At 46.7% G+C, this 18,617-nt stretch overlaps 2 protein-coding genes across 13 annotated transcripts in view; both read right to left on the minus strand.

Annotated features, from left to right (window-relative positions):
- Positions 1-18,617, minus strand: part of LOC129732556 (suppressor of lurcher protein 1) — a 172,231-nt gene that overhangs the window by 72,790 nt on the left and 80,824 nt on the right. The gene's annotated exons all lie outside the window — the stretch shown is intronic.
- LOC129732612 (trypsin 3A1-like) lies at positions 17,244-18,052 on the minus strand. The gene is given in 1 exon segment (XM_055693627.1): positions 17,244-18,052. A coding segment is annotated over 1 exon segment (801 nt). The 3' UTR covers positions 17,244-17,251.

Here is an 18,617-nt window from a genome sequence, read left to right on the forward strand (position 1 = left end):
GCAGTTGCTATGCTCCGCCACGTTGGTCTACCGAAAGGTTCACCCAGATGGTCGACCTCCTATCCATGGAGCTAACGGGCCTAACGCCGTTGGTGGTGGCAGGCGACTTCAACGCTTGGGCTGTTGAGTGGGGAAGTCGCTTCACGAACCAGAGGGGCCAGCTCCTGTTGGGGGCTTTTGCAAAGCTCAACCTAGATCTGGCCAACGTTGGGAACAAAAGTACATTTAGCAGAAATGGTGCGGAGTCGATCATCGACGTGACGTTCTCCAGCCCAGGACTGATCAAGAACTGGAGGGTAGACGATGGCTACACTAATAGCGACCACCAGGCGGTCTGTTATAGTGTAGACAACAACGAGAGGCGGCAAGCGACGGGTAGAGCCAACACTCCGACCGTTCGCGGGTGGAAGACATCGCACTTTGATGCCGAGGTATTCGAAGAGGCAATGAGAAGGGAGCGCGAGGGGGGCAGTTGGCTCCGCCCGACTGCTGACCAACTAGTTGCTATGCTATCGCGGGCGTGCGACGCCACCATGCCTAGGACTCGCCAACCTAGGAATGGAAAGCCACCGGTTTACTGGTGGACGGACGCGATAGCCGACCTTCGCAGTGCGTGCCTCCGTGCAAGACGGAGGATGCAGCGTGCGCGAAACGAAGAAGAGAGGACAGAGCGCCGCGCAGCATTCAGTTCGGCAAGATCGATGCTAAAGAGTGCGATAAAGGCCAGCAAGAGGGCCTGCTTCGATAGGCTATGTGCGAGTGCCAATACAAATCCGTGGGGTGACGCCTACAGGATCGTAATGGCCAAGACTAAAGGCGCGCTGGCGCCTGCAGAGCGATCACCAGCGATGCTGGAGCGTATCATCGAGTATCATCGAGTATCATCCACGCCACGAGCCAAGTCCTTGGCCTCCGGCAGTCGAGTCTCACGTCCGACGTTCCAGTATCTCAGACATAGACCAGAGATGGTCGGCCAACCTGCCGAGCATCCAATCCGTGAGCGACGACAGCCGTGTCGAGGCAGGGGAGGAGGCAAGGGTTACGAATGAGGAACTCATCGTGATCGCCAAATCCCTAAAGGTGAGCAAGGCACCGGGACCGGATGGTATCCCTAACCTGGCGATCAGGCTGGCGATAAAAACGGCCCCCTGGCTATTCAGGGCAGTCATGCAGAGGTGCCTGGATGACTGTCTCTTTCCGGACAGGTGGAAGCGGCAGAGACTGGTCTTATTGCCGAAGGCTGGGAAACCGCCAGGGGACCCATCGGCATATAGGCCTATCTGCCTGCTGGACACCGCGGGCAAGGTGCTTGAGAGGATCATCCTCAACAGACTGGTGAGGTACACGGAGGGTGTACACGGTCTGGCAAGTAACCAGTTCGGCTTCCGGAAGGGCAGGTCCACGCTGGACGCAATCTCTTCCGTCATCAAGACGGCGGAGGTAGCAATCCAGCGCAAGAGAAGGGGAATACGCTACTGCGCAATCGTCACGCTCGACGTGAAGAATGCGTTCAATAGTGCCAGTTGGGACTCCATAGCGCTCGCGCTCAGGAGCATCCATGTACCGGTGTCGCTGTACAAGATTCTGGAAAATTATTTCCAGAATCGAGTACTTGTTTACGACACGGAGGAGGGTCAGAAGTGCGTCCCAATTACCGCAGGAGTTCCGCAAGGTTCTATCCTGGGCCCGGTGTTGTGGAATGTCATGTATGACGGAGTGTTGAAACTCAAGTTCCCTGTAGGGGTTGTGATCGTCGGCTTTGCAGACGACATAACGCTGGAAGTTTACGGCGAGTCTATCGAGGAGGTCGAGTTGACGGCCGCGCACTGTATACGCAAGGTCGAGGACTGGATGCGCTCCAGGAAACTGGAGCTCGCGCAGCATAAGACGGAGGTCACGGTTGTGAACAACCGTAAATCGGAGCAACAGGCGGTGGTCAGAGTCGGAGACTGCACCATCACCTCGAAGCGATCCCTGAAGCTCTTGGGGGTTATGGTGGACGACAAGCTCACGTTCGGGAGTCACGTCGACTATGCCTGTAAGAGGGCCTCATCGGCTATTGCAGCACTATCTCGTATGATGTCCAATAGCTCAGCGGTTTATGGCAGCAAGCGAAGACTTCTTGCCAGCGTGGTTTCGTCCATACTTAGGTATGGTGGGCCAGTGTGGTCCAGAGCGCTAGGTACTAACAGTTACCGTGGTAAACTGGAAAGTACCTACAGGCTCATGTGCCTGAGAGTTGCGAGTGCGTATCGTACGGTGTCATACGATGCAATCTGTGTCTTGTCCGGCATGATGCCTATCAGCATCGCCATCAAGGAGAACAGAGAGTGTTTCGACCAACGTGACACAAGGGGCATACGAGGTACCAGAAGGTCATTCTCGATGCTCCGCTGGCAGCGGGAATGGTCCAACTCCACAAAGGGCAGATGGACGCACCGACTCATACCGGAGATATCCGGCTGGGTCGGGAGACGACATGGTGAAGTGAACTTCCACCTGACACAAATCCTGTCAGGCCATGGTTGTTTCAGGCAATATCTGCACAGGTTCGGACACGCGGTGTCCCCGATGTGTTCCGAGTGCGTGGAGGAGGAGGAGACTGCTGAGCATGTCTTTATCGTATGCCCCCGTTTCGCAAGAGCGAGGAGCAACGTGATGGCTGTGAGCGGGCCTGGCACTACTCCGGACAATCTAGTCCGGAGGATGTGCGACGACCCGGACATCTGCAACGCGGTCTGTGCGGCCGCCTCTCAGATTGTTCTGGAGCTGCAACGTGTGTGGCGGGTCAACCACCAACACGCCAGTGGTAGCTAATTACCAGTCTCCAGGTAGTTAGCTAGGAGGTTATAAGAGTAAAGAGGGTGCATCACGCACAAAAGCCACTCCCCGACGTAATACTTAACCGTCGTTCCGGGAAGACCAGGGCTGGAGACTGGAGGGGTTTTAGTGGGTCGGGACAGGGATCAGTAGGTGTCTGGGCGAGTGTAACTACCCCAGCATCTCTCCCCTAGTCTCATCCCCACACCCTAAGTTCTCTTCTCAGGTGTCTGTTTGCAGATTTCCCCGCCACCTTAAAAAAAAAAAAAAAAAAAACTGACATATATTGAGACGATTATTTAGTGTCCAATCGTTTCCTTCTGTTTTGTTCTGTTCATTCACAGAAAACTGACGAATCGCGGAATAACGTCCCAGCAAAGATAACTAGAACAAGATACCTAACTTCCATATTTTTTTATACATTTTGAACACGACCTATTCCTGACGGTTCTCATAAAATTGTCACTATGAGCAAAACCGATTTATCGTGCATAGTTCGTCATCGATAGCTGAGCTGTTCAAGATTGTATATAAAAAAGGTGTAGCAGTTTGGTCAGTTCGACGCTAAAGATAACATGCAGAATAATGATATTGTCATTTTTTGCACTAAATGCTATTGCCATATATTTTGCACTTCAAAGTACGAAAGAAAAGTGTGAAGTTGATTGTCAGAGTGAGGGTTTATATTGGGGGTTTTTATTTATTTTTAGGTTTCTGAACCATTGTGGTCAGGTTCACCGGGGCACCCGATTTTTGCTTTATTAACCTCGGCAAAAGTGGAAAACTTGGCTGTAGAGTGTGCTTATAGCGGTTATCAGGAAGTTCTGACGGTACGCTTAATTTTAAATGATGCACCTATAATTCTTGGTTCTTCCGGAAAGCTTCATGTTTGAGAACTAAACATTTGCACACGTTATTATCATTTTCCGGATAGCAGCACCTCAAAGTCGTCTACATGAATACTGAAAAAATTGTTTGACCTTTCAGCAGTCATATCTTGGCCTTGTCGTCAGTTGATTTTGACGTTAAGTATACATCATATTAACAGTGTATAAATTAGTTCGACTTTTGCTCACGCGCAGCGACAATCATGTCCGATGAATTTTGCAAGAGTCAGTTATCTTGTTCATGTCATCTTTGGATCCAGTTAACCAATTGAAATTTTTACACGGAGTCCTACTTTCTAATCAATGGTGATACCAACTCCAAAAAGGTTTGAAATATTGTTCTGCCAATGAAAACTAGATTTGCTTCACAGCTTATTTTTTGAAAATAATTCGCATCGTGTAATGGCAATATATTTTATTAAAATATTTTGATAAAAAATGAGCGATGAGGCTTTGAGAGGCTACCGTTTCAGAAAATATAATTTTGAGGAAATAATTGCTGTAGTGGTATAGTATAGCATTTATATTAGCCTGAAGAAATGTGTTGCCCGAAAAATTCCGTACCAAATATAGCAAATACTCGCCTCGTCTAATGCCTGCCTTACACTCACAGCTTTCTCTTCAACAAACTGAAAGTATCGGATACTCCAGATTCTAATGAAATGTAGCAAAGCTGGAATCGGCGATTTTGAAGTACAGGTAAGTTCCGTTTTTGGTAACACGCTCCTCGATTTTCAGTTGCCAAAAACGGAACATTTTTTTTCTGAGAATTTTAGCTTTTTATCATTTCCAATATTGGTAAACAACATTAAGTTGGACATTATATTCACACTGAAGTGTCTTTAATTTGTCTTTCGAGTGAAAATACAACTGATCACTTAAGGCGCAACATAGGATTAGTCCCATATATTTTTTTTCTGCTTGTCCTATTGCTGAAGAGTCATTGGGTATCATTGAGTGAAGTGCTCAATTACGTTTGAGAGAGGTAGGTTTGTGAAAAAAGTATTGTTATTTTAAATACTTGTTAATATTCTCTTCAATAATTTACAACCAAATGCATTTATCCGAATGTTCTACGGAACAGCGTCAAATATGTAGAGAGAGACAACAACGTGGAAAAACAGTGCTTTTTGTTCTTGCAGTATTTTTATCTTCACAAAATCAAAATCGCTCGAAATGCCATTATTAATAATTTGTTATAAAATTTTGAATAAGCTAGTCGATTATCTCCATCCTAAGAAATATTATTCGCCAAATAAAATGTGAAAAAAAATAATTTTGGTATTTTTGTGAAGATACGCTCCATTTCAAATAAAATGCACAAGATTTTGTCTAATGCACGAGTGAAGAGAAAACAAGCAACAGCTGGTGTATGGTGCTGCTATAACCCTCAAATGCATCAATCTTGTTTTTTTTCTCAGAAGTCCTTCACATTATTCGAAATTGTGGAAATTTGGTTGTAACAAATATTTTAAAGCTTACTTTTTCAATGAAAAATATTTCGAAGAACAGAAAGGAGTGTTGTTTTACATTTTGTTGAGTGAATTATGTTTCTGAAGTTAGAGACAAAACTTTCAGTATTCATATAAACAAGAAGAAAACATGGGAATTTTTTATTATTCGCAAAAAGTTGCATGCGTATTTTTTAAAAAACATTTTCTCCTCAAGAGTGTAAATTGTCTATCTAAAAAACTAGTGTCGAAAAAAATCTGAGATGACCCTTTTATCAAATCATTTTTGGTTTGAAAATCATTTTCTCAGTGTACGATTTCAAATTTAATATATCTGATGCTTTGAATGAAAGTTCAGACAATTCTTTAGAAGTCATCCATTGAATGGTAGAGCTGAATGCCACCACGGGTCGGTAATTGGCGATTACTGAAGGCCACGGAAGTGCTCACTGCTAGCAAGCAGTCCCGGACCATCAGCGGGAGCTAGCCTAGGTCGTGGCGAGATTCAGGCACTGGGCCGCTGAATTCTCGCAAAAGCCACACTGGCCGGAAGCAGCTCCGACGGAGCGAGTAGTGCCGCTCCCACCACCCAAATGCACTATACCGGCCATTGGGACTGATGCCAGTTATGTTCCCAATTACGGCAACTGGTCGCATCACTATAGTCGGATTTCGTTTTCGTACCATGATTTTGGGCTGGCACCTGCGCCGAGCTCCCTTAGTAATGTCGTGTGATAACGGCTTGAAACGGCGAGATTACAACCGGTGCAGGGGTCTCCGTCCCGTAAAACCTGGCAGGCCTTCCAGTACGTTCCGAGTCCATTGCCGGGTGGGAACCCGGCAGGAGTAGGATCAGATGTCTTTTCCTGACTTGCGCCGGTCGGGGGTGTCATAGTTGCCCATAAGGCGCTATGGCAGCCGCCCCTAGCCATGGCCTCACTGCTCCGGCATAGACTACCTTGGGACCATTTAGGCGACTACTCCATTATGGATAAGGATAGCGGCTGGTAGGGGGACCCAATAAACAAAAATGTTGAACTCAAAAACAAAAGAGACGGGTGCGGAGGGGTTACCAAATCCCTTCGCACGAGGTGGCATCCAGCGGTCTCCGCAGAAAAAGGCGGAGACGGATGCGGCGAAGTCTGGAGGTGGAAAAACGGCGAATCCGTCGGTGTCCACACCAGACATCTCGGTAGACGGTCCCTTGCTAGTCAAGGCCGTCGAAAGGTGTATGGACACGCGGCCAAGAGTGGCGGCGCTGTCTGAACAACTCGATGCCATAATCGAGTTCTTGGCGAACAGGCGAAACATCGCTGGCGATCTGAAGCAGAGCCTCCTCCTGCTTCGGAGCACCATTGATGAAGCCAGAAAGGAGCACGAAGAACTCGTAGCTCGGGTGAAGGCGGCCGAGAAAGCGGCCAGGACCGGGAGGGCGACTGCATCTAAAGAGGTGCAGACAGACGCCCCCTCGTTCGCGTCGGTCTGCTCCACGGGGCAGGTCGCTAAGCGAACGAGGCAGTCCCCGGGGGAAACGGCCCCCGGGAACACCAAGAAACGATTGGTCGTGCTACTCCCACGGGAACACACGCCAACCGGTTCAAGGTCCACCGCGGAAAAGGCACAGGTGGAGGCTACGGGAAGGGAAGCGTCGGGAAGGTGCGACGCGACATGATGGCGGAGCGGCCAGAGGACCAAAAAAGGTCAAAAAGGCGCGGAGTAGGGGTGATGCCCTCATACTCAAGACGGATGGGTCGAAGTACTCAGAAGTCTTGAAGAAGATGAGGGGGGAAACCCAGCTCAAGGATCTGGGGGCGGATGTGCGGAGTATCCGCCGATCTCGCACTGGCGAGATGATACTTGAGCTCCGGAAGGACGCCAAGAACAAGGGGGCTACCTACAAAACGGTAGCTGAAAAGGTCCTAGGGAAGGAGGTGCAAGTGCGGGCACTCACCTCAGAAGTGACTCTCCAGCTTTAAAACCTGGACGAAATCACTGAGGGGTGCGACATTGCACAAGCCCTAAAAGCGAAGTGCGGGGTGGAGGTGGCTAAGGAGTCAATCCGCCTCCGCAAAGGTCCGGCGGTGACCCAGATAGCTACCTTCCGACTACCGTCGGCGGACGCTAACCTGGCCCTGAAAGAGGGCAAGTTGAAGGTCGGCTGGTCTGTATGTCCTCTGGGCATACTACAGCAACCAGACATTTGCTTCCGGTGCTTTGAGGGCGGACATAAGTCCTGGACCTGCAAGGGGCCCGATAGGAGCCAGCTGTGCAGGCGTTGTGGAGATGCAGGCCATAAAGCAGAGGACTGTGTGGAGTCTCCCAAGTGCATGGTATGTTCCGGGAAATGGGACGCCAAACACTTTATGGGAGGCCCCAGGTGCCCAGCCGGTAAGCCGGCTGCGAAACCACGGGCGTAAGGGTGACGCAACTGAACCTGAACCATTGCTTCGCGGCTCAGCAGCTGCTACACCAAGCAGCCACTGAGTCGTTGTCGGACATCGCCGTCATATCGGATCCCTACCGCATCCCTCCCGGAAACGGTAATTGGGTTGCGGATAGGTCCAGTTTGGCGGCCATATGTACGACGAGCAAGTTCCCGGTTCAGGAGGTTGTCTCAACCTCAGAAGAAGGGTACGTAGTTGCTAAGGTAAACGGAGTGTTCTACTGCAGTTGCTATGCTCCGCCACGTTGGTCTACCGAAAGGTTCACCCAGATGGTCGACCTCCTATCCATGGAGCTAACGGGCCTAACGCCGTTGGTGGTGGCGGGCGACTTCAACGCTTGGGCTGTTGAGTGGGGAAGTCGCTTCACGAACCAGAGGGGCCAGATCCTGTTGGGGGCTTTTGCAAAGCTCAACCTAGATCTGGCCAACGTTGGGAACAAAAGTACATTTAGCAGAAATGGTGCGGAGTCGATCATCGACGTGACGTTCTCCAGCCCAGGACTGATCAAGAACTGGAGGGTAGACGATGGCTACACTAATAGCGACCACCAGGCGGTCTGTTATAGTGTAGACAACAACGAGAGGCGGCAAGCGACGGGTAGAGCCAACACTCCGACCGTTCGCGGGTGGAAGACATCGCACTTTGATGCCGAGGTATTCGAAGAGGCAATGAGAAGGGAGCGCGAGGGGGGCAGTTGGCTCCGCCCGACTGCTGACCAACTAGTTGCTATGCTATCGCGGGCGTGCGACGCCACCATGCCTAGGACTCGCCAACCTAGGAATGGAAAGCCACCGGTTTACTGGTGGACGGACGCGATAGCCGACCTTCGCAGTGCGTGCCTCCGTGCAAGACGGAGGATGCAGCGTGCGCGAAACGAAGAAGAGAGGACAGAGCGCCGCGCAGCATTCAGTTCGGCAAGATCGATGCTAAAGAGTGCGATAAAGGCCAGCAAGAGGGCCTGCTTCGATAGGCTATGTGCGAGTGCCAATACAAATCCGTGGGGTGACGCCTACAGGATCGTAATGGCCAAGACTAAAGGCGCGCTGGCGCCTGCAGAGCGATCACCAGCGATGCTGGAGCGTATCATCGAGTATCATCGAGTATCATCCACGCCACGAGCCAAGTCCTTGGCCTCCGGCAGTCGAGTCTCACGTCCGACGTTCCAGTATCTCAGACATAGACCAGAGATGGTCGGCCAACCTGCCGAGCATCCAATCCGTGAGCGACGACAGCCGTGTCGAGGCAGGGGAGGAGGCAAGGGTTACGAATGAGGAACTCATCGTGATCGCCAAATCCCTAAAGGTGAGCAAGGCACCGGGACCGGATGGTATCCCTAACCTGGCGATCAGGCTGGCGATAAAAACGGCCCCCTGGCTGTTCAGGGCAGTCATGCAGAGGTGCCTGGATGACTGTCTCTTTCCGGACAGGTGGAAGCGGCAGAGACTGGTCTTATTGCCGAAGGCTGGGAAACCGCCAGGGGACCCATCGGCATATAGGCCTATCTGCCTGCTGGACACCGCGGGCAAGGTGCTTGAGAGGATCATCCTCAACAGACTGGTGAGGTACACGGAGGGTGTACACGGTCTGGCAAGTAACCAGTTCGGCTTCCGGAAGGGCAGGTCCACGCTGGACGCAATCTCTTCCGTCATCAAGACGGCGGAGGTAGCAATCCAGCGCAAGAGAAGGGGAATACGCTACTGCGCAATCGTCACGCTCGACGTGAAGAATGCGTTCAATAGTGCCAGTTGGGACTCCATAGCGCTCGCGCTCAGGAGCATCCATGTACCGGTGTCGCTGTACAAGATTCTGGAAAATTATTTCCAGAATCGAGTACTTGTTTACGACACGGAGGAGGGTCAGAAGTGCGTCCCAATTACCGCAGGAGTTCCGCAAGGTTCTATCCTGGGCCCGGTGTTGTGGAATGTCATGTATGACGGAGTGTTGAAACTCAAGTTCCCTGTAGGGGTTGTGATCGTCGGCTTTGCAGACGACATAACGCTGGAGGTTTACGGCGAGTCTATCGAGGAGGTCGAGTTGACGGCCGCGCACTGTATACGCAAGGTCGAGGACTGGATGCGCTCCAGGAAACTGGAGCTCGCGCAGCATAAGACGGAGGTCACGGTTGTGAACAACCGTAAATCGGAGCAACAGGCGGTGGTCAGAGTCGGAGACTGCACCATCACCTCGAAGCGATCCCTGAAGCTCTTGGGGGTTATGGTGGACGACAAGCTCACGTTCGGGAGTCACGTCGACTATGCCTGTAAGAGGGCCTCATCGGCTATTGCAGCACTATCTCGTATGATGTCCAATAGCTCAGCGGTTTATGGCAGCAAGCGAAGACTTCTTGCCAGCGTGGTTTCGTCCATACTTAGGTATGGTGGGCCAGTGTGGTCCAGAGCGCTAGGTACTAACAGTTACCGTGGTAAACTGGAAAGTACCTACAGGCTCATGTGCCTGAGAGTTGCGAGTGCGTATCGTACGGTGTCATACGATGCAATCTGTGTCTTGTCCGGCATGATGCCTATCAGCATCGCCATCAAGGAGAACAGAGAGTGTTTCGACCAACGTGACACAAGGGGCATACGAGGTACCAGAAGGTCATTCTCGATGCTCCGCTGGCAGCGGGAATGGTCCAACTCCACAAAGGGCAGATGGACGCACCGACTCATACCGGAGATATCCGGCTGGGTCGGGAGACGACATGGTGAAGTGAACTTCCACCTGACACAAATCCTGTCAGGCCATGGTTGTTTCAGGCAATATCTGCACAGGTTCGGACACGCGGTGTCCCCCATGTGTCCCGAGTGCGTGGAGGAGGAGGAGACTGCTGAGCATGTCTTCTTCGTATGCCCCCGTTTCGCAAGAGCGAGGAGCAACATGATGGCTGTGAGCGGGCCTGGCACTACTCCGGACAATCTAGTCCGGAGGATGTGCGACGACCCGGACATCTGTAACGCGGTCTGTGCGGCCGCCTCTCAGATTGTTCTGGAGCTGCAACGTGTGTGGCGGGTCAACCACCAACACGCCAGTGGTAGCTAATTACCAGTCTCCAGGTAGTTAGCTAGGAGGTTATAAGAGTAAAGAGGGCGCATCACGCACAAAAGCCACTCCCCGACGTAATACTTAACCGTCGTTCCGGGAAGACCAGGGCTGGAGACTGGAGGGGTTTTAGTGGGTCGGGACAGGGATCAGTAGGTGTCTGGGCGAGTGTAACTACCCCAGCATCTCTCCCCTAGTCTCATCCCCACACCCTGAGTTCTCTTCTCAGGTGTCTGTTTGCAGATTTCCCCGCCACCTTTAAAAAAAAAAAAAAAAAAGTCATCCATTGACAACTGTTCTCAATCTTTCGTAATTATTTAGATATATTGATATATGGAAAAGAGGTTAGATATATTGATATATGGAAAATGTTGCCAGCCACTCAGCATGCTTATCATTCTCCTCAGTATTTAAAAGGAGAGGAGAAAAAAATCACCGCGCACTTCCCTTCCTCCAGTATGTGCCTGCGTGTAGCAAATGCTTTCACCACACTGCTTCTTTCTCCACTCCAAAGTGTCTCAACCAGCCTACAAAGAGACAAACACACTTCCAGCTCACCTCACATCTGATAGAAACAAGAGGGGTGAGTCACTCTACAGAGAAAACGCAGAAATACACAACAGTGTCCACTGGCGAGTAGTCCGGAAGGTGAAAAAAACCAACCAGGCAAAAATGTAGTCCTCGTGTAGCTACACTGCGAAAACGAATTCCACCAGAGTAAATTCGAATTTACTTAATTTTTTTTCTCCCAATCTCTTTTCCTCTTCTGCCATGCTCAAGAAACCAACTGTGAAACGCACCGCAGATAGCTCTGCAGTGTAATTATTGTGCGTGATGTCAACACGTGTGTGAAAGTACACCATAGTTCATTGTCTCGCAAGAGAGAGATTTCAGATTTCACCGCAGTGCGTTCAGGTAGCTCAACAGATAAAAATCGTTTGTCGTTCTCTTCTAGCATGAGCGTAATTTGCTTTTTTGTGTGACGGCAGTTGTTTTCGCAGTGCAAGATGTTCTCCTGCATTCTTGAGGTTTTCTGAGGAGAAAAGACAAGCATGCCTCTCAGTCGATTAGACGATTATCACAGTCGAATCTCGCACAAGATTTCGCAGTGTGGGTGGTAAGTATCGATACTAGCGATATCGAAACGCTTGACAGAAACATTTTATTACATAGACAAAAAAAATCTCTATCATGGCTGCTACTTCGGTAGGTAAATAAGAAATCACTCTAGCAATGGTCAGTGCTTGATACCTATATATATTAATAAAGTATACTTGAAACCGTGAGGTCTGGTATCGATACAATGACAATCAAGAAGTATCGATACTCAGCATCACCCAATCAATCATGTAACACTTAGTTATGTTTTAATATTTAACCTAGTTTTCAACTAAAGGTGCCCAAAAATATATACTTAATGTTGCAAATAAAAAATAAAACAAACAATGAACCCAAAAAAATTGCCACTGCGCTACTGAGGTGTCAAATTGATAGATCGAAATAAGAAATTGGGCAATGAATGATTATCACAGAAGTCTAAGTAGTCAAGCAAGGGGCAATATATTGTATGTATTTACACTTGTAGAGAAGGTATAAGGACTAGTTTTGAGCCGCCAATCAGTAAAAGATTAAAAGCATTAGAAAAAAATTGTGATGCCAAAAATGGAACCAATAGTTGCTAAAATCGGAACGTCCAAAAAACAAAACTTACCTGTATTCTAGAAAACAAACAACAACGGTGATTCAGCGCACTTAAGAAAAGTTTTACAGAAGAAAATTACATTATTTTGTCTCAATGTAAAAAGGTCAGTGAACCTGAAGCGCTTGTTTGACGGCATGAAAACTTTGAAACCTCCTCTCCGCAAATATCATTCGTTGTTTTACTTTCGTCTCGATTAGACGCAAATTGTTTAACTCCGCTTGATTCGCAAAATAACAATACACGAGTTATCGTACGGGTGTTTTTTTTTGTCGAATAGTTCTTGTGCTGTGCGATAACAATAGCCTGCAGTATATCGGCAGAAACATCTTCTGCACACTGGTAGGGGCAGGCTACCCCGCCAGTGATCCGATACGCAGCTGATATATCAGCAAGAATAATTCTCCCGCACCTCTGTTACCCCGCCAGCAGCACGGATCAGCATACGATCGAGAGAGTGGAAGTCAACTACAAGTGGCATCTACAAGGTCGCGTGTAAGATACGGCCACTGTGTTACAACACGAAGCTGGATCGTTATTGTTTGTTCTGTGGAGACACTCTTCCAGATTGATCCTACTAGCAGCCGTGAGGTCGTGACTTAGACGTTCGGTGAAGTATTCACTTTAGAATTATCATTATTATTATTATTAGTAATATTATTACTATCAATATTTTTATTATTAATATTATTATCATTGTTATTATTACTATTATTTTTATTATTATTATTACTATTGTTATTAGTATTAGTAATACTGTCTTTTTTTTATTTGATTCATTGCAGTTTGAAAAATTGTTTTTTAAAATTCAATATCAACTACTTGACCCCTCCCCCAACATTCAAATATTTATCGTTTGTGTGCGGTAGAGCGTAACGCTCCCGCAAAATGGACGACATACAGTTGCAACATTTCCTGGATGTGGAAACAAACGAGGAAGAAATCGAAATTTCTCCCATCAGCTCACCCCCACCTTCCCATGTGTCCACCCCTCTACCTAGTCCTGTACCAAGAGTACCGGAAGTACGGGTTAAAGCTTACCCAGATGCCGCTGGCGGTTCCTATGTTGTTTTTTTTCCGGCCCATATAGAAGCCATTGAATATTATTCAAATTGGCAAAGACCTGGCAAAACAGTTTTCGGCCGTAACCGAGATTAGGAAGGTGAGGCCAAACAAACTGCGAGTTGTTGTGAGTAGCTTGAAGCAAGCAAACGAAATTGCTAGCTACGAGCTCTTCACGAGAGAGCATCGCGTGTACATCCCTGTCAAGGATGTAGAAATCGACGGTGTGGTTACCGAGGGTAATCTCACTGTCGATGACATTTTGCGTCATGGGGTGGGCTGTTTTAAGAACTCCTTGATGCAAAGTGTAAAGATACTGGATTGCAAGCAATTGCATTCAGTATCCGTCGAAGAAGGGAAGAAGAAATTCCTCCCTTCGGATTCCTTCTGAGTAACATTTGCCGGATCCGCACTGCCGAACTACGTCCGTTTGGACAGGGTTCGTCTACCTGTACGCCTGTTCGTACCGCGGGTCATGCATTGCCAAAACTGCAAGCAGTTAGGTCATACAGCCACCTACTGCTGCAAAAAGGCACGCTGTAGCAAGTGTGGAGGCAATCATGCTGAAACCGCTTGCAGTGGGGATACTGAAAAGTGTCTTTATTGCGAGGGAACTCGGCATGCCCTTCCGGCATGTCCCGCGTACAAACAGCGCGAGGAAAAAATTAAGCATTCCCTTAAGGAACGATCAAAGCGCTCTTTTACAGAAATGCTTAAGAGGGCTGAGTCACCCTCGACAGGAAACATCTTTTCCTTTTTGCCAACCGATGAGGGTACATCTGACGATCCCGTCGAAGGGTGTTCCTATGCCTTGCCAGAGGGATCTAGGAAGAGGAGAATGCTAAACTCTCCTAATCTTTCTCGCAAAGATCGTAAGATAACCCCTAGCGGAATGACCAAAAAGCCAAAACAAAAAGGAAGCGGTGAAGAAAAACCGAAGCAAGTACCTCCCGGTTTCAATTTCAATTCCAACCAGGAGTACCCACCGCTTCCTGGGGCACCAAAAACCCCGCGTGCACCCATTTCTCGATCAAAAGATAAAAAAGAAACAGGGTTCATACAATTTTCTGATATTGTGGATTGGATATTTAATACATTCAACATACCAGATCCCCTACAAAATATTCTTCTTGCCCTTCTTCCTACAGTGAAAACCTTTTTGAAGCAACTAGCGGCAACTTGGCCCCTCATTTCAGCTATCTTATCTTTCGATGACTAATACGTCGAAAAAGGTTAGGAATTTTGTCACTGTGTTACAGTGGAATTGCAGAAGTATCATCCCCAAATTTGATTTATTTTCACATTTGATAAACACATACAATTGTGATGCGTTCGCGCTCTGCGAGACTTTTATCAATTCAAATGACCAACTTAATTTCCACGATTTCAACATCATTCGTCGAGATCGAGACTCACACGGTGGAGGGGTACTTTTAGGGATAAAAAAATGCTATTCTTTTTTCAGAATCGACGTCCCCTCGATCTCGAATATTGAAGTTGTTGCCATTCAAACGAATATGAATGGGAAATACCTTTGCCTTGTTTTGTTATATATTCCCCCATTCGCGCGGATTGAACAGAGGCAATTTTCTGATATAGTAAAATTGCTTCCCGCGCCTTTTTTGATATTGGGAGATTTTAACTCTCACTGTTCGCTATGGGATTTCGCTGTACGACGACAACCGATCTTCTTTAATCTGTAACTTGATCGACGACTTCAATATGACAGTTTTGAATACTGGGGAAGCGACACGTGTACCTAATCCTCCAGCACGTGAAAGCGTGCTTGACCTATCCCTCTGCTCGACATCACTAGCTGCCAGTGGAAAGTAATCAATGACCCCAACGCTAGTGATCATCTTCCAATCGTTATATCAACTGCTAATGGTTCAACTCCCTCGAACCCAATCAATATTTCCTACGACCTTGCATGTAATATTGATTGGATGCGTTATGAGTCTATTATAGCGGAATCTATTAAGACCCACGAGGAACTTCCTCCGGTGGAAGAATACGCGTTCTTAGCTGGCTTGATAACCGACGCCGCGACTCGAGCTCAGACGAAACCGATACCCGGGGTAACGATTAGACAGCGCCCTCTCAACAAATGGTGGGACAAAGAGTGCTCAGACCGGTACGCGCGAAGGTCCTCGATGTATTTGGCCTTCCGAGAACACTCGTGTTACACTTTTTACCTTGTAACTCCGGGAACGGTGTAGTACCGTCGCGGAACGAATTCATAAGTGTCAATGAGCACTTTGATGCACACTTTTTTTTGTTGCACTTTTAAACTGTGTTGTCTATTTTGGTGGGAAGTGCGCAATAACTAATTATGACTATTTCAATTCATTTATGTAGCTCCAGTTTAAGAGCATACAGTAATGTAAGCGGTTTCCATGCATATTTTATGTCGGAAACATCTGTGACCCATAGTTTGAGATTCATTCTGTACGATTGGTCTATGTGCCATCGAGCAATTTTTTCAGGAGAAGCAATTTTCGAAAAATTTCCGAATAAAATGCTGTTCAACAAATTCTTTCGAACAAAATAATCTAATATAACGGTTTTAAAGTGGTTTAGCATAGGAATACATGAAATTAACAGTTTCTATGCGAAATAAGTGATTTTATCTCACCAATGTACATAGACCACTCTCGTTTCGTATATATATTCACTGGAATCCTCGAATCGTTTCGGAACAGAGTGGTCTATGTACACAAACCTGGTAAAGGACAAAGAAAATGACGGTAAATGGTATAAAATGACTAGTGTCACATGTTATATGATACATATATAGCATATCACATGTAAGATATCACGTGTTACATTACATGTAACACAACATGTTACATATTACATAATATTTAACATGTTACATTTTTCGTGTTACATTACGTGTAACATGTTACATATTACGTGTGACATGTACAGAACAAGTGACATGTTACTTATCACATGTAATATGCTACATGTTACGTGTTACATGATAGTATAACAACGATTTATTCACATAGACCACTCTGTTCCGAAACAAAATGGCCATTCTGTTTCAGACGAAATTTCAACACGGTATAAATCAGCTTTAAAGTTCGATTTTTCGAAATTTTGTTAATCTCCCAAATTCAGCTTTTTGCGTAGATGCGGTTCATGCAAAAATTCATTTTCGAAAAATATGGTCTTTAGATCACTCTGTTCCGCAACGACTCATATGTCGAAGACGAAGAAACAGTGAAACTATATAAATATTTTTATTAAAATTTTTGTTGTTTTTACGGTGTACTTATTTTGTTAGATCGATTTAATTTGTTTTGATTTCTCTAGATATTTTTAGAAAATTTTAACTCTTTTCTTATTTTCCCATGATCAGACAATCATCTATGTTAAGCTTACCTTTTGAAGTTTTTATGAGAAAAAGAAAAAGATTTTTAAAAACGAGCTTTTCAAAACACGTAATAACTTTTTTTATTTGTTTGCCTGAAACAAGAAATTTTATTGAAAAGACAAAATCACGCCTTTTTCAAAAATTATTCGTGTTAAAGTATAATAATACCAATAGTACAAAATGACATCTGTGCAAAGCTTCAGCCAAACTGAAGATGACAATTGAAAATAAAAACTGGATACGTTTTTTTATAGAGTTGCTCACTTCTTATGAGCTTATGGATAAACACATCGAGGGGAAAAACGAGTTCTCTTTAAAATTGAAGGGATTCAACGATTAAAACATTTAACCGTTAATAACCGGAAAAGCAAGGGTATTTCAAGGTTGTCGAAAGGCAGCATTTTTCACAAAAAAAACTTCACTAGATCAAAATAGATTTCCAAAATTATTTATTCGACATCTTGTGTTCAAACGCCGGATACTTCGGTAATCCATTCGCGAACGGCCGAAACACGAGCATACACTCCAGGAAGGTTTGGTTTGGCGCATCCGTCACCCCAGGAAACCACTCCTACGAGTGTGCCGCCAGAGACCAGCGGACCGCCGGAGTCTCCCTGGCAAGAGTCCTTACCACCGGCTTCGTACCCAGCGCAGATCATTTGCTCCGTTATAGCATTCTTGGTGGCATAAGCGGAGGTACATTTCTCATGGTTGAAGGATGGCACATTGGTTGCCCGTAGAAGCTGCGAGCTTTCGTCATAATCCTTGGTGTCTCCCCAACCCGACACGGTACACATCGAACCATCCTCAACAACGTCGCCAGCTTTCGGTAGATCTACTTTTTGAATTCGCCGAGTGAATCCAACACTTTCGGCCAGTTCCAGCAGAGAGTAGTCATAGTCATAGGTGTCTTCGTTATACTGCGGATGCGGAGTCACAGACTCAACCTGGATGACAACACCACCGTCGGAACGATCGGTCGACCCAACTCGTACGGTATAGGCACTCGCGGCTCGGGTTGTGCAGTGAGCGGCAGTCAAAATCCACCGGGATGCGATAAGCGATCCTCCGCAAATGTGATAACCCCCGACTTGCAGCGAAACCTGATAGGGGATATCGGCAATATCGACCTGGAATCGAAAGTGAGGCGGCTGTGTTGTAATTAACCATTTAAAGTTCTGGTATAGATTGTATAGATTAGATTAGATGCACTTACCATTGGCCAACCCCAGAATGGCGAAGAAAGTGAGGCACAAAACTTTGACCATTTTAGCGGCTGATAGAATTGTTCCAGTAAACTTACTAAGCTTGGAAGCAATCAACTGCTCTGAAGAAAGACTGTTGGGTTCGCGACGGTTTTATACCCGATTTTCTGAAGTGTCCTCTTGGACTATCACGCGTTAAAGCAATTATACACGTGCGTACTTGAGGGAATTTCCAAACGCCGTCATAATTTTGTAATACACACACTTGGTTTATTACTGGATTTATTGCTATCTGTTCATCCCACTTAATATAATCTTAAAAGGGATTAAATCGAATTAGTGTGCACCCGCACAATATTTCACTGTCTAGTTATCTCCTTTCTGGTGACAGTGCGACGAATTGGTTTTAGTTTTAAGTATTAGGTTTGTATGTTTGCAACATGTTCAAAATCTTGAAAAAAAAATAGCGGAAAATGTTAATTTTTTGGTGCACCTCAAAAGCATCCGACAGGGTATGAATAGTACTTCCCCAGCGAGAACATTTTTATCGGTCCATCTCGGGCTTTCCATTCTCTGCTATCGCAGTGAGATTTTATGGTCCCACTTAGACGCCGATAGAACCAACATG

Source organism: Wyeomyia smithii, chromosome 1 (genome assembly GCF_029784165.1).
Source record: "Wyeomyia smithii strain HCP4-BCI-WySm-NY-G18 chromosome 1, ASM2978416v1, whole genome shotgun sequence".
NCBI classification, from domain to species: Eukaryota; Metazoa; Arthropoda; class Insecta; order Diptera; family Culicidae; genus Wyeomyia; species Wyeomyia smithii.